Genomic DNA, 17,178 nt, shown 5'->3' with positions numbered 1-17,178 from the left:
GAACTACTTCACAAACTCCAATTTTGGTTTTAAGTTGCAATTCAGTACAGTGCAGAATTATCTATGTCCAGCATGTGGAAAACATTCTACTAAACTGTTTATTTAACCAATTTGTTGTTTTAGTTATTAGTAAAATCACTTTAAATATTTCTATTGGGTGAAGGATATAGTACAGCAGATAGGGAGGGCCCTTGCCTTGTGCAAAGACGACCTGGGTTCAATCCGCAGCATTCCATATGATCTCCAAATTTGCCAGGAGTGATTTCTGCGTGCAGAATCTGGAGTCACTCCTGAGCACCACTGGGTCTGGGCCCAAAACAAAACAAATAACAGCAAAAATATTACTTTGATCATACTAAATCTCTCCTATATGTTTAAAAATATATGTGCTATCAATTTTATTCCCGTTCCTGTATTAAGCTACTTTTAAAAAAATACAAGAACCCAGGTTAGAGTTGAAGGAACTCAAAATAACTGCTTATAGTCCAATATAAAATACAGTCTGTGGCTATAATAAAAAAAATATTTTAGTAAGTTCAAAAGAGGTTTGGAATTTAAAAACCCATTCACTTGCTTTTTGTAGAAGCAGTAGCAATCTGCAGACAAGCCTCAGAACAGTATGGTAGATGGTTTTATGGAACTCGAAATTGCAGAAATCCACTTTAACCTCTCCGTCTCACTGGCAGGTGTCCCACTGGCTTGCAGCCAGAGGCTGCGAGTGTAGTACAGCCGGTGGTGTCCCCCAGAGTGCTGAAAATACCGACACTCCAGCTGGCTGCTCATAATTGCACTGATTGTGGGCTGACAACCAAAGTTCCTGGGAAAAAATGTGATGAATATATGAAAACATTTTGCAAACCTGATCTGTTTACAAATTTTATCTCTCTTTCTCTTCAGATATGATATATGCACGTATAAAAATAAGCCTTGTGGAACACTGGGTAAGTTATTGTTGCTCACAGTGGTACTCAGTGGGTCATGAGGAATGGGAATCAAACTCAGGGCATGTTCTACTACTTAGGCTCTCTCTCTGGCCCTGGGTAAGTATTTTATAAAAAGAAGATTGGTCAGATGGATTATTTTTTGGTCCATTAGCTTTACTACTTTTTCTTATTTATTTAATCGTTTTCCTTTCTGGCACTTCTGAAATTACTCCTTTTAATTGAGAAACTGGACCTTTTCATATGTATTTTGTATTTGGGAACAAGCATTTATGATACTGATTTTATTGATAAATTTTTGGTCCATAGATGAATAAAATAACTTAGAAGATGATTCAAAGTTATCAAGTAAAGATTACTCAAAAATAGCATATTTTCATAAAATTAATATTGTAGTGTATTTTCCAAAAATAGAAAAAAGTTTAAGAGCAAAGAAAACTAACCAAACATCTTCAAAACCTAGAAAAAGAAAACTTTAAGTAGAGACATTAAAAATTATGTTTGTTTTGTGCAATATTGTAGAGTATGTCCCTATATCAAGGTATTATTAGAAAGCTTTTGTGTTTAAGAAATATAAAATTTTGTAAAATAATGCATCAAGAGGTGGAGAGGAAAGAATTATCCCTCTTGTGCTCTTTAAATATTATGTGCATTCTTAAGAAACTTCTCAATGATATTCTATGGGCCAGAGACATAATACAGTGGGAAGAGCAACCTGGATTTCATCCCTGGCACAGGAAATGTCTCCTGAGCCTTTATAAGAATGATGCTTGAGCACAGGGCCAGGAGTAAGCAGAGTACAGACAGGTGTGGTCCAAAAAATCAAAAATAAAATAAAATAGAAAACATTTCTATTGTATTGAAGAATCATAAAAATCACATTTGTTGCATAGCATATATGCATACAATTAAAAATTACAGCACTTTATAACTTTATAAGTTATTTACAAAGGGCAAATACAATTATGAGAAAAGATTAGTTTTTAAGTAGACTAACTTATCGTAAAGTAATAATAATTGTTTTAAGAAATAGAAGCTTTTATTTCCTGTAATATATTATTTAAGTGTTTTTAAAGTATCTGAAATGAGAGAAAAGGTGGACCCCAATATTTTGGGTAATACAGTGGGATTTGAAGAAATTAAAACTTCCAAGCTTTTGCCCACCTTCCTAAACTTCTCCTATATCACTTCCCCAGGATTTATTGCTCGAGAAGAAATGCCAATCTAACAATGAATACTTTGGTGGAGAAGTTTGCTAATTAAACAAAAGCATAACAGAGAAAGCGCTCTCTTTACAGAGGAAGAGCTTACAACAAAAAGATATTTTTGGGGGGGAGCCAGAGAGATAGTGCAGAGGTAGGGCATTTGCCTTGCATGCAGCCGACCCAGGGAGGACCCGATTCAATTCCCAGCAATCCCATATGGTCCCAGCCTGCCAGGACAATTTCTGAGTACAGAGCCAGGATTAACCCCTGAGCACTGCTAGGTGTAGTCCCCCAAACCAATCAATGAATGAATCAATCAATAAATTAAAAAAAAAAGATTTTTTCTGTGTGGCATTTTAGGTTGACAAGACCAAAATCAATGGAAGGGAATTTAAAATGAAAACTAGCAAGTAGTTTTGCCAATTTCTGTGTATTATTTTTTATGCATAGCCTTTTGTTCTTTACATTTCTTAGTAAGTACTACCTTAACTGACTTTACATTACTGTTAAAACCATTTATGAGAAAATATATAAAGGTGATAAAAGTACTACAAAGAGTTACCTATATTAGTTTACTATCAACTTAACTCCATTATTATTCATATGCTACAATAATTTACCAATAGCTTAATTAGTTTTATATGCAGCCAGTACAAAACCTCAAGGAAAGTATCAGCTAGAGCTTTTTCCTTGTATATGTATTTTTGAGAAACTATATGTCTATAAATATCTTTGCTTTTTAAATTATTTATATTGATAAATTCTTTATTAGGACTTTAGTAATAACATTATCTGTTATTTTATTATTATTTTCCAAGGAAGAATTTTTTTATTTTACATCTCCTATGAGTTTTTAAAAAATACTGTTACCATATGATAGATTAATAATTTTTAGAATATACACATTAATAACTGGGTACATGTTACTGCATTTCAAAATTCAGTATCAATTATTTTTCAAGCTATAAGTCATGATAAATTATTGCTTATATCATCTCTTATAATGAAAACTGATTCTACATAAATATTATAAAAACAGTAAAAATGATATTTATGTTGGTCTTCAATATGAAAAAATATTTTCAGTACAGAAGTGACCAGATTTTTTCTTTTAGCTTTCTTATCTTGGTAACATTTACATTGGTTTTATACTGCTAACCTCTAGTGACTTAACATTGTTAAGTCGATTTAAGGGTGCAAACTGTGGTCATCAAAATGAGGAAATCTTAATGACCCAAATAGTAATCAGACCCCTATTAACACAATCACACATAAGAACTTTGCAGCTTCGGCTTTATAGGTATACATAAGATGGTGAGGTGTGGTGAAAATATATTAGCATCTAAATTATTTTTTCATTAGTTTAGAATTACCTTTATCTTTCCAACAAGCAGTAGTTCTTCCTGAATATGTTCTTAAGGTATTCTTTCAGAGGAGCTAATACTTTTGTAGCAGCTTCTTAGGTTGATGTATGCTTGCAAATGTACCTGGGGGAATCATGAGAATGCTCAATGAAAAATATAGGCACGCGACATACTAAGTGAGAGCAAACTAAACTAATCCATAGAAAAACAGCTTTTGGGTAAATATGAGACACGTTTATCTACAAATATTATATGACCAATTATTAATCCTAGTAATTTAAAAAATAAAATTTTATAAAGCCTGAAGATAGTCAGAGTGCTTTCATTCTTCCATATATGGATTATGTTGGACTTCATTTGTTATTTAAATTTAGGGAAGGTCCTACAGAAACTTTTGTATTCTCTCACTTGTCTCTGTAGTTTGAAAGTGATGTTGACTAAATATCTTTGATTAAACAATAAAGTAAAATACTCTGCTCAAATTAGTCCCTCTTTTACATCTTCTTCAACTCCAAGATTTGTAAGTAACTGATCAAGCAGCACTGGATTATCACTGGAATTTACAATTACTCTGAAAGGCAAAAATCGGCCCTTTCTCTAATTTGTACCTCCTCTACATAAATAACAGGAAAAGAAACAATACTTACAAACCCAGCACCAAACCCAATTCTGTTCCCATGTGGTTGAAAGAGGCACACAATTTCGAGAGGTTTCTTGTCAATGCAACTAGGAAATTGCACCTATCAAAGAATATTTTTGTGTTACTCAACAAATATTTATTAAATTAGGTTGAAATCACTTTTGGTTAAAGTTTTTATTTAATATTTAGGTGACAATGATATACTTTAATATATGACTTATCTTTCTTCAATTTTTAAAAAAATTATACTGATTTTACTTTAATTATTTAGATTTTGTTCTTTTGGGCAACCCAGCTGAGCTCAGAGTTTACTCTTGGCTCTGTGCTCGGGGATTATTCCTGGCCAGGATTTGGGACTGAACCCAATAAACTCCATGTAAGGCAAACGAACACCTTACTTGCAGAACTATTTCTCCACCCTTCTTCAATTTCTTCAGACTTCCATCTTTTGTGTATCAGTATGATTTGATGTCTCTTTTCTTGCAATACATGACATGTTATCTTTAACAAGAGAAAAAATGTTTGTAAGCACCTGTTTAAAAATCATATACCAATTTCCTAAGTATGACTTCAACTGGGAAAATACTAAGCTTTTGCATACTAAATTCCCAAGAGAATACTTGAGTAACATGACATTTCACTAGAATCAGTGAATTACACCATACTTTTTACTTTATTAGTAAAATCCTGATGCATTAAGGGGGATTGAAGAAGTGATAACTACATTGTATATGTGAATGACTTACTCTCTATAGACATTGTTGCATCACTATCAAAATTAATTTCAGAGGATTAAAAATGCAACCCCCCCATCTTGAACAGTTTTTTTTTCTCTTTTGAATTATTTTTATTTTTATAAAATGTCATTTAAAAAAACCATTTGGGATCCCCTTTTCTTTCTAACTAAAAGTTGCTTGTATATTTTTATGAACCCACTAAACTTAAACAGATCTCTTTAGAAAAATAATGTGAATATATTTTGCTTTCTACAGCCTGAAGAATGTTAAAATAGAAATGCTTTCTTGAATTCCCTCTTCTGGCTCAAGTTACTAGGTGGTCCCAAGTTACCAGAAGTAAAATTTATAAATCTAACCCCTAGTCTAGACATTTTCCAGCACTGACTGCAGTTCAAAAAATATTAATGTCTAGCCGGCAAAGTGAAACTCCCCCCAGTGATTTTGCAAATGACTAGAAAGTTAACCTTTTGCCAACTGCTCCTTCTGTGCATGGAGGTTATAAAAAGAATCCAGGCATTTAGAAGTATGGCTTTTTAAGACTGAAACACCTTGGCTGACCCTTTGTGTCTCCTTCTGTTTATTCAGGCTTGGCCTCTGTGGCTGGAATGTGTGAGCCTGAAAGGAGCTGCAGCATTAATGAAGACATTGGCCTGGGTTCAGCTTTTACCATTGCACATGAGATTGGTCACAAGTGAGTGAGTCTAAGAAAATCAAAATAAATTTAGAACCCCAATCTTTTGAACAACTTGTAACTACTGTGCGGAATGCCTGTGCTCAACCAGATTTTACTGCCTTTTTGTATGGATTCAAGAGAGAATGTTATCATTTTGGGTATTGGGATAAATTATTTTAAGAACAGGAGACTTGTTAAATAATCACCTTGATTCTATGAATACTGTTCTCAGAGTGATGAATGCATCACACTTAAGGTTTTTATTTTTGTTGTTGTTGTTGCAGACATTTGAAATAGGTGAAGTTTACCAGATTCTGCTCAACACCTAGTCTCTTAAAGGCAAATTGTTAAAACGATCTTTGTTTTTCTCAGGTGACAGTACACATGTATTTTAAAATTACCTTTGACACTACCTCCTTAAAATAAACTTTTAATTTTCACTCTTTGTAAGCATACCTTTTCTAGTGCACAAAATATTAAAAAACTCACACTGTTATTTTTTAAGAATGGTTTTTAACTGTTATAATGTTATTTGAAAATTTATTTATTTGATTTATAATACTTGATATATATGAGTGAAAATGTCCCAATACTCTCAGAAGGATCGAGAGATTATAGAATATCGTTGAATACAAATCTGTGCCAAAATCAATCCAGTCACTTTTCTCCATTACTACCCTATATTGGCTATACAGCTCTTACCTTTTTAATTTTAAATAAAAAGGAATAGTGAATTAAAAAGTCTGCCTGTGAGGATAGAAAGTTGGGAATTTTAAAGGGACAATGTAATAGTATTTTAAACTAAAACAAGCAGCCTATTTGTAAGGACTCTTTAAATTTATATGATTTAAGTTTTACAAACTGCTTATATTTGTTGAGAGAAAAATAGATCAGTGGGTAAAAACATGTAACAATGTTTATTATATACTTGCCTCAGGTAATTCCCGAGAAAAGCCTATATAGATCAGCTTTTATTTTTCCACCCAGAATGTAGAACTAAAATGACTGAAACTGTTGTATATTTTGAAAATTGCCATTCAAATTTTTCCAAATTGGTATTGATTTACATGTAAACTTAAGAGGCCAGCATACCTGACTTGATCCAGATATGGGGAAATGCTATTACAGTTTAATGAAGTCTTAAATGTATTGGTATTTTAGTTTCCATTGCAGTAAACAACAATTGAACAGAAGGCAAAAGCCCTCTTACTCAGGCAGTTTATCTTCAATTCACTTAAAATCTGACTTATTAATGACTGCCATAATCTTATGCAACCAGACTGAATTTAATAGTTTCTGTTAGATTCAATTAAATTGAAAGGTTAGGACATGTAACATGCAGTGATGAATAATATGTACCTGAGAACACTGTTACCTATGCTGCCACAAGTTAGTCAAGTCAATGTGTGCAGTATACATTGTATACTTTTCTTTCTTTCTTTTTCTTTTTCTTTCTTTCTTTCTTTCTCTTTCTTTCTTTCTTTCTTTCTTTCTTTCTTTCTTTCTTTCTTTCTTTCTTTCTTTCTTTCTTTCTTTCTTTCTTTCTTTCTTTCTTTCTTTCTTTCTTCTTTCTTTCTTTCTTTCTTTCTTTCTTTCTTTCTTCTTTCTTTCTTTCTTTCTTCTCTTTCTTTCTTTCTCTCTCTCTCTCTCTCTCTCTCTCTCTCTCTTTCTTTCTTTCTTTCTTTCTTTCTTCTTTCTTCTTTCTTTCTTTCTTTCTTTCTTTCTTTCTTTCTTTCTTTCTTTCTTTCTTTCTTTCTTTCTTTCTTTCTTTCTTTCTTTCATCACCATGTTTACAAAAATTTTTATACTGTAGTTTCAGTTATAGAATTACACCACCATTCACCAATGTGATCTTTCCACCACCAATATCCCCCCATTTCCTTCCCCACCCCAACTCCCTGTCTGTCTCTCAGACAGGTATTCTCCCTCACTACCTCATTATCATAGTCATATAGTATTGTCATTGTGGTTAGTACTCTAGCTGCACTCACCACTCTTTGTGGCAATCTTCATGTCATGAGCTGGTTCTCCAGCATTCAGCTCTATTGTCTCTGGATATTATTGCCACACTGTCTTTTATTTTTCTTATATCCCTAGTGATTAAGACTATATTATATTGACCCCTCTCCCTCTGGCTCATTTCACTCAGCATAATAGTCTCCATATCTATCTATGTATAGGCAAATTTTATGACTTAAAAAATTTTCCTAACAGCTGCATAGTATTCCATTGTATAGATATACCATAGTATCTTTAGCCACTCAACTTCTGTCAGGTATCTGGGTTACTTCTATATTCTGGCTATTATAAGTAATGCTGCAATAAACATAGGAGTACAGAGGGCATTTTTTATATTGTGATTTTGTGTTCCTAGGATACATCCATAGGAGTGGTGTTGCTGGATCATATGGGAGCTCATTTCCAGTTTTTTTTTTTTTTTGAGGAATATTTATATTGTTTTACAGAAAGTCTAGAATTTCAGATGTCATTCCTACTAGCAGTGAATGAAATTTCCTTTCTCCCCACATTCCCTCTAGTACTGATTGTGATGTGTGCCAGACATATGTGTGTGTGATGTGTGTGATGACTTTAGATATAAGTTAAGTTCTGTAGTACCTTGGAAATTAGCCCCTTATCAGACGGGTTTTGGGTAAATAGTTTCTCTTATTCTGTAGGTGGCCTTTGTATCCTAGTCACTGTTTCCTTTGAAGTGCAGAAGCTGATGAATTAATGTAGTCTCGTTTGTTTTTTTCTGCTTCCACTTGTTTGGACAGCGATGATTCCTCCTTGAAGATGCCTTTAGTTTAAATGTCATAAAATGTTTTATCTATGTTATCTACTATATAAATTATAGTTTCAAGTCTGATATAAAGGTTTTTAATTTGTTTCAATTTGACCTTTGTGTACATTGTTAATGGAGGTCTGTGTTCACTTTTTTGCATGTGGCTGACACCACTTATTGAAGAGGCTTTCCTTGCTCCATTTTGATTTTTCTTACCCCTTTATTAAAAATTAATTGATTGTGGTCTGAACTTCATTTTCTGAATACCCAAGTCTATTCCATTGATCTGAGGGTCTGTCTTTATTCCAATACCATACTGTTTTGATCACTATTGCTTTGTAATACAATTTAAAGTTGGAAAAGTGATGCCTCTCATCTTCTTCCTAAGATTTGCTTTAGCAATTTGTGGGCACTTGTTTTTCCAAATGAATTTCAGGAGTGTTTTATCCACTTCTTTGAAAAAATGTCATGGGTACAATTAGAGGGATTGCATTAAACCTATACAATGCTCTGGAGAATATTGCCACTTTAATAATATTGATCATCCCACTCTATGAGCAGGGTATATGCCTTCGTTTCCTGTGTCCTCCTTTATTTCTTAAAACAGTGTTTTGTATCCTTCTTTGTATAGTTCTTTCACTTCTTTAGATAAGTTGACACCAAGGTATTTGAATTTCTGTTTTACTATTGTGAATTGGATTGCTTTTTAATGTCTATTTCTCCTTTATTATTTGTATATAAGGAGGGCATTGATTTTTGTGTGTTAATTTTGTAACCTGCCACTTTGCTATACAAATCCATTGTTTCTAGGAGCTTTTTGATAGAGTCATTAGGGTTATCTAAATATAATATCTTGTCATCTGTGAACAGTGAGAGCTTTCTTTTTTCCTTTTTTTCTTTATTTAAACATCTTGATTACAAAAATGATTGCGATTAGGTTTCAGTCATGTAAAGACTGAAGGAGGGTGTCCTTCACCAGTGCAACATTCCCACCACCAATGTCCCAAATCTCCCTCCATCCCACCCCACCCCCACCTGTACTCTAAACAGGCTTTCCAGTTCCCTCATTCATTCACATGATTATGGTAGTTCTCAGTGTAGTTATTTCTATAATTGCACTCACCACTCTTTGTGGAGAGCTTAAGAAATGAGCTGGAAGTTCCAGCCTTCCTCTCATTGTCTCTGAGGATTGTTGCAAAAATGACTTTTATTTTTCTTAAAACCCATAGATGAGTGAGACTATTCTTCATCTATCTCTCTCCCTCAGACTTATTTCACTCAACATGATAGACTCCATGTACATCCATGTATAGGAAAATTTCATTACTTCATCTCTCCTGATGGCTGCATAATATTACATTGTGTATATGTACCATAGTTTCTTTAGCCATTCATCTATTGAAGGGCATCTTAGTTGTTTCCAGATCCTGGCTATTGTGAATAGTGCTGCAATAAATATAGGTGTGAGGAAGGTGTTTTTGTATCGTATTCTTGTGTTCCTAGGGTATATCCCTAGGAGTGGAATAGCTGGATTGAATGGGAGATCAATTTCCAGTTTTTGGAGGAATCTCCATATCGCTTTCAATAGAGGTTGGACTAGAAGGCATTCCCAACAGCAGTGGATAAGAGTTCCTTTCTCCACATCCCCACCAGCACTGAATGTTCTCATTCTTTGTGATGTGTGCCAATCTTTGTGGTGTGAGATGGTATCTCATCTTTGTTTTGATTTACATCTCACTAATGATCAGTGATGAGGAGCATTTTTTCATGTGCCTTTTGGCCATTTGCATTTCTTTTTTATCAAAGTGTCTGTTCATTTCTTCTCCCCATTTTTTGATGGGATTAAATGTTTTTTTCTTGTAAAGTTCTGTCAGTGCCCTATAAATTTTGGATATTATCCCCTTATCTGATGGGTATTGGGTGAATAGTTTCTCCCACAAGGTGGGTGGCTTGTGTATCCTGAGCATTATTTCTTTTGAGGTGCAGGAGCTTCTCAGCTTAATGTATTCCCATCTGTTTATCTCTGCTTCCACTTGTTTGGAAAGTGCAGTTTCACCTTGAAGATGCCTTTAGGCTCAATGTCATGGAGTGTTTTTACCGACGTGTTGTTCTATATACCTTATGGTATCAGGTCTGATATCAAGGTCTTTAATCCATTTGAAATTTACCTTCATATATGATGTTAACTGGGGGTCTATGTTCGCTTTTTTGTAAGTGGCTAACCAGTTCTGCCAGCACCACTTGTTGAAGAGGCTTTCCCTGCTCCACTTAGGATTTCTTGCTTTTTTGTCAAAGATTAGGTGATTGTATGTCTGGGGAACATTGTCTGAGAACTCAAGCCTATTCCACTGATCTGATGGTCTGTCTTTATTCCAATACCATGCTGTTATGATAACTATTGCTTTGTAGTACAGTTTGAAGTTGGGGAAAGTAATGCCTTCCATATTTCTTTTCCCTAGGAGTGCTTTAGCTTTTTGAGGGTGTTTATTGTTTTAATGAACTTCATAAGTGTCTGATCCACTTCTTTGAAGAATGTCATGGACATATTTAGAGGGATCACGTTAAATTTGTACAATGCTTTGGGGAGTATTGCCATTTTAATTATGTTAATCCTGCCATCCATGAGCAGGGTATGTGTTTCCATTTCCGTGTGTCCCCTCTTATTTCTTGGAGCATGGCTTTATAGTTTTCTTTGTATAGGTCCTTCACGTCTTAGGTCAAGTTAACTCCAAGATATTTGAGTTTGTGTGGCACTATTGTGAATGGGATTGCCTTCTTGATGTCCATCTCTTCCTTATCATTATTGGTGTATAAAAAGGCCATTGATTTCTGTGTGTTAATTTTGTGCCTTGCTATATGAGTCTATTGTTTCTAGAAGCTTTTTGGTAGAGTCTTTAGGGTTTTCTAAGTAGAGTATCATGTCATCTGCAAACAGTGAGACCTTGACTTCTTCCTTTCCTATCTGGATTCTCTTGATATCTTTTTCTTGCCTGATCAATATAGCAAGTACTTCCAGTACTATGTTGAAGAGGAGTGTTAAGAGCAGACAGCCTTGTTTGTATTGGAATTTAAAGGATAGGCTTTAATTTTTTCTCCATTGAGGATAATATTTGCCATCGCCTTGTGGTAGATGGCTTTAACTAGATTGAGAAAGGTTCCTTTCATTCCCATCTTGCTGAGAGTTTTTTTTTTTTATCAAGAATGGGTGTCGGACCTTATCAAATGCTTTCTCTGTGTCTATTGATATGATCATGTGATATTTATTTTTCTTGTTGTTGATGTTGTGTATCATGTTGATAGATTTACGGATGTTAAACCATCCTTGCATTCCTGGGATGAAATTTACTTGGTTGTAGTGTATGATCTTCTTGATGATGCATTAGATCCTATTTGCCAGGATTTTGTTGAAGATCTTTGCATCTGCATTCACCAGGGATATTGATCTGTAATTTTTCTTTTTGGCAGCATCTCTCTGGTTTTGGAATCAAGGTGATATTGGCTTCATAAAAACTGTTTGGCAGTGTTCCCATTTTTTTAATTTCATGGAAGATCCTGGCTAGGATTGGTAGTAGTTTCTCTTGAAAGGTTTGAAAGAATTCATTAGTATATCCATCTGGGCCTGGACTTTCCTTTTTAGGCAGATGTTTGATTACAGTTTCAATTTCCTCCATAGTGATGGGGGTGTTTAGGTATGCTACATCCTCCTTACTTAACCATGGAAGATTATAAGTGTCCAAGAATTTATCCATTTCTTCTAGGGTCTCATGTTTAGTAGCTTAATGTTTCTCAAAGTAAATCTCTGATTACCCTTTAGATCTCTGCAATATTTGTCATGATCCCCCTTTTCATTTTTAATATGAGTTATTAGATTTCTCTCTCTCTTTCTTTGTGAGTTTTGCCAATGGTCTATAATTGGTCTATAATTTCTTGTTTATTTTTTCAAAGAACCAACTTCTGCTTTCGTTGATCTTTCAGATTGTTTTTTGGGTTTCCACTTCATTGATTTCTGCTCTCAGCTTTGTTATTTCCTTCTGTCTCTCTATTTTTGGGTCCTTTTGTTGAGCACTTTCTAATTCTATGAGCTGCATCTTAAACTATTCAAGTAGGCCCCTTCTTCCTTCCTGATGTGTGCTTGCAAAGCTATAAATTTTCCTCTCAGGACCACTTTTGCTGGGTCCCATAGATTCTGGCAGTTTGTGTCTTCATTATCATTTGTTTCCAGGAAAGTTTTGATCTCCTCTTTGATTTCATCTCAGACCCACTGGTTCTTCAGTAGCAGGCTGTTTAATTTCCAATTGTTAAAGTTTTTCTTCTGTGTGCCTTTGTAGTTCACATCTAATTTCAGAGCCTTGTGGTCAGCAAAGGTAGCGTGCAAGATTTCTATCCTATTGATTTTATGAAGGTATGTTTTATGTGTCACATGTGGTCTATCCTGGAGAATGACACATGTACATTGGAGAAGAATGTGTATCCAGGTTTTTTTGGGTGGAGTGTCCTTCTTCCATTACTCTTTTCAGGGCTAGTATGTTTTTGTTGGGTTTCAGTCTGGTTGACCTATCAAGTGTTGACAGGGCCGTGTTGAGGTCTCCCACAATTATTGTGTTATTATTGATGTCTTCTTTCAGATTTGTCAGTAATTGTATTAGATAATTTGCAGGTCTCTCGTTGGGTGCATATATGTTTAATAGTCTGATTTCTTCCTGTTGCACATATCCCTTGATTAATACATAGTGTCCAACTTTGTCCCTTACAACTTTTCTGAGTATAAAGTTGGTGTCATCATATATTAATATGGCCACCCCAGCTTTTTTAAGGGTGTTGTTTGCTTGGATGATTTTCCTCCAGCCTTTGATTTGAGTCTATGTTTGTTCTGACTATTCAGGTTTGTTTCTTGTAGGAGCAGAAGGTTGGATTCATATTTTTGACCCATTTTGCCACTCTGTGTCTCTTAATTGGTGAATTTAGTTCATTGACATTGAGGGAGATGATTGTCATAGGATTTAATGTCATCTCTGTAGATAAGTTTTCTGTATTTGTTGGTCTCTCTTGTCTTAAAGTAGCCCTTTCAGTTTTTCCTTTAAGTCTGGTTTTTCATCTGTGAATTTTCTGAGTTGTTGTTATCCATGAAGCTATGTATACTTCCTTCAAACCTGAGTGTGAGTCGGGCTGGGTGCATTATTCTTTTGAGGCATCCATTTCATTCTGTCTTGTCACAATATCCCACCACTGTCTTCTGGCCTTGAGAGTTTCTTGTGACACATCTACTGTAAGTCTTAGGGATACTCCTTTGAATGTAATTTCCCTTTTTGATCTTGCTGCTTTTAGTATTCTATCTCTATCTGTGGGATTTGTTATTGTAATGAGGATGTGTCTTGGGGTGTTTTTCTTCGGGTCTCTTTTAGCTGGTACTCTTCGGGCATGCACGATTTGATTGCATGTAGTCTTTAACTCTGGGAGTATCTCTTTGATGATGTCTTTGACAGTTGATTCTTCCTGGAGATTTCCTACCTGTGCCTTTGGGGCTCCAATGATTCTTATGTTGTTTCTGTTGAGTTTATCAAAGACTTCTATTTTCATCTGTTCACATTTCTTGAGTACTTTTTCCATTGCCTGATCATTTGTCTTAAGGTTCTTTTCCAATTTCTTCTGCTGTGTGAGTTTTTCTGCATCTCGTCCTCCAGTATGCTGATTCTATCCTCAGCTGCTGTTACCCTGCTGGTGAGGTCACCCACTGAGGTTTTTAGTTGAGCTACCGTGTTTTTCAGATCTGTTATTTCAGTTTCGAGTTTTCTGATTTCTGTCTTTGTGTTCTGTTCAGATCGATCTATGCTTTCTTTGAGTTCTACAAACATCTTCCTTATTTCTAAACTCCTTATCTGAGAGGTTATCAGATGGTTGTAATTTTTTATGTCATCCGCGCTATTTTCTTCATTCTCTGTGCATGGTTTTTGTCTGCGAGGTTTCCCCATTGTCACGCTTGTAGTGTGATTTTTTTCTGAGTGTTGTGGTGGGATTTATTGGTTAGAAAGAGTGCGTGGCTGCGAAGCGAAGCGGATCGGCTCCTCTTCTGGAGCCTCTGGGAAAGCTATTTTTCTGGGCCCTTTTCGGCCCACTCCCAAGAGCTTCAGGAAACAGGACAGTGGAAAACATGCATAGGCAACACTTACAGTTTTCTCACAGTCGGGAACCACTGGGTGGGAGTAGATATTCCCCAGTGAGAACTTTCTTTCTTTCCTATATAGATGCCCTTGATATCTTTTTCTTGCCTAATTGTTTTGTCAAATATTTTCAGTACTATGTTGAACAGGAGTGGCAAGAGGAAGCAGCCTTGTCTTGTGCCAGATTTTAGAGAAAAGGCTTTCAGTTTTTTCCCATTGAGTATAATATTTGCTATTGGCTTGAGGTAAATGGCCTTGGCAATATTGAGAAAAGTTTCATTCCCATCTTGTTGAGAGTTTCTAACATGAATGGGTGTTGGATCTTCTCAAGTGCTTTCTCTGTATCTATTGCTATCATCATATGGGTTAGTTTTCCTTTTGTTGATATGGTGTTTTACATTAATTGGTAAGTCTCTTTCTTTGTACTATCTAATGTACTTAGTAAGGTGGGGTTATCTTTATTCATTTCCTCATCAAATGCAAATTGAGTTACTCTTAGACTTCCTAGATTTTGTTGTTATTGTTGTTAGCTTTTTGGGTAATTCTGTGAATTCTTTCTAAAATAAATGATTTGTACCATATGCAATCAAATTGAAAAAGAGGAGGAGATTAAACCTCTTAGGATTTATTAGCTCTGGTATAACTTTATTTGACTGCTAACTCTGATTTGATAGTATGAGTGCTTGAAAATATATGGAAAAATTTACAAAATTCTTTATCTTGAGAACCGGAAAAAAGGTTTTCATTAAAAAATGTTTGCAGCTTAAAAAGTATTTCATGATTCAATTAAAGAATTTATTTTTTAAAAGATATAAAAGGGAAAAGAAAAAAGAAAAAATCCACATTTTCAGGAACAGTTGACTTCTCTCTTGCAACTCCTTTCTCTCAAACAACTTTTTCTGAAACTAACAATATATTAAATTACTGTTTGGCCAGGTGAAATCTGTTTCGTGGATGAAGAGCCATTTACTTGCTTTTACAACCTTAGGATTTCACTTGACCAATATAGGAAGTCAATCCTGACACAGCTTGTCACCACTGAGACATAGTGCTCTCTCTCTTTCCTCCAAACAAAGTTGCAATGGTAAATACAGGAAAGACTAAAGTATATAAAATTGTAAAAAAAATTATTTTGTATGATGGATGTTAAGTAATGTTTTCAGATTTACTACAGTGAAGAATATTTTTGGATAAGTGACTAATGAATTGATTCACTCCCTAGACTGAATATTTTTACCTCATAAAACAAAACACAATAAGGGGCCAGAGTGACAGCACAGCAGGTAGGGTACTTGCTAACTCAAGTTTGACCCCCTGTATCCCATATGCTCCCCTGAGCCCACCAAGACTGATTCCTGAATGCAGAGCCAGGAGTAACTCCTGAGCACTACCAGATGTGGCCCCCAAATCACAAATACAACCCAGAATAAATGGATTTTGTATCTTGTATTTAGTTACTTAGGGGTAAGTAATAAAGCCTGTCTTTTAAAACATAGAATCACTATGAATTACAGTTAGAAAATATTTATGATTGAATTTAATCATACACTGTTCCAACCCCAATTTCTTTCTTACCCTCCATTAATTTCCTTTTTCCCTCCTGTCCCTCAAACTGCCTCTGTGGTAGACACTTTTCCACTGCACAATTGTCCTAATGCTCCCTTTCTTTCATATCTCCTCCCTCCCTTTTCAAATGTTAAGCTTCCTACTGAAAATCAGTTAGTTCTTCTGCTCTTTTGTCCTATTGCCATTGGGCACATGCTATTCCCCTAAGAAGTTTTTTATATCCCACATGTGAGATCATTCTGAGTCTATTCCTCCCCCTCTGACTGATTTTACTCAATATCCATCCACTCCAGATCCATCCACACTGCAGCAAATTATATTGACTCTTAGTAAAATGTTAAAGAAAAAAAATTCTTTGCATGAATTTTCTTTATTTATTAAATCACCATGGGATCGCAGAGTTAAAAAGTTGTAGATATGGGCCCGGAGAGCTAGCACCAGCAGCGTTTGCCTTGCAAGCAGCCGATCCAGGACCAAAGGTGGTTGTTCGATCCCGGTAGTCCCATTGGTCCCCTGTGCCCTGCCAGGAGCTATTTCTGAGCAGACAGCCAGGAGTAACCCCTGAGCACCGCCGGGTGTGGCCCCCCCCCCAAAAAAAGTTGTAGATAGTTGGAGTTTCAGTCATACAATGTTCCAACACCCCCTTCCTTCACCAGTGTTCATTTCCTGCCACCAACTTTTCCAGTTTTACTTCCTGCCCTCCACCCCAGGCTGCCTCTATGACAGTCTCTCTCTCTCTCCTCTCTCTCTCTCTCTCTCTCTCTCTCGTCTCTCCCTTCTCTCCTCTCTCTCTCCTCTCTCTCTCTCTCTCTCTCTCGCTCTGGTACTGTGTGTTTCTGCAGTATATAGTATTGTTACTGAAGGGGCTTCCATGCATATCCCAGTTCTTGTATAGAGTGATCATTTCAAAATATTATTGTCTTATACTCCCCCCACTTCATTTCTATTTTTTTTACTATTATTCTCATACTATGTTCTTTTTTTTAAATATCAATCAGATGAGTGCAATCATTCTATGTCCCTCTGTGACTCATTTCACTCAGCGAGATACTCTCCCATATCTATCAATGTATAGGCAAATTTTATGACTTCATTCCTTTCTAACAGCTTCA

At 35.4% G+C, this 17,178-nt stretch overlaps 1 protein-coding gene across 1 annotated transcript in view; it reads left to right on the top strand.

Moving 5' to 3' along the window:
* The window catches only part of ADAMTS6 (ADAM metallopeptidase with thrombospondin type 1 motif 6), a 267,510-nt gene that overhangs the window by 100,380 nt on the left and 149,952 nt on the right, over positions 1-17,178 (top strand). The window contains 2 exon segments of the mRNA XM_049768834.1: positions 898-941; positions 5,473-5,578. Coding sequence (XP_049624791.1) covers positions 898-941; positions 5,473-5,578 — 150 coding nt within the window.

This window comes from Suncus etruscus, chromosome 2 (assembly GCF_024139225.1).
Source record: "Suncus etruscus isolate mSunEtr1 chromosome 2, mSunEtr1.pri.cur, whole genome shotgun sequence".
In the NCBI taxonomy this organism is placed as follows: domain Eukaryota; kingdom Metazoa; phylum Chordata; class Mammalia; order Eulipotyphla; family Soricidae; genus Suncus; species Suncus etruscus.
This window is presented reverse-complemented; position numbering and strand designations above follow the sequence as displayed.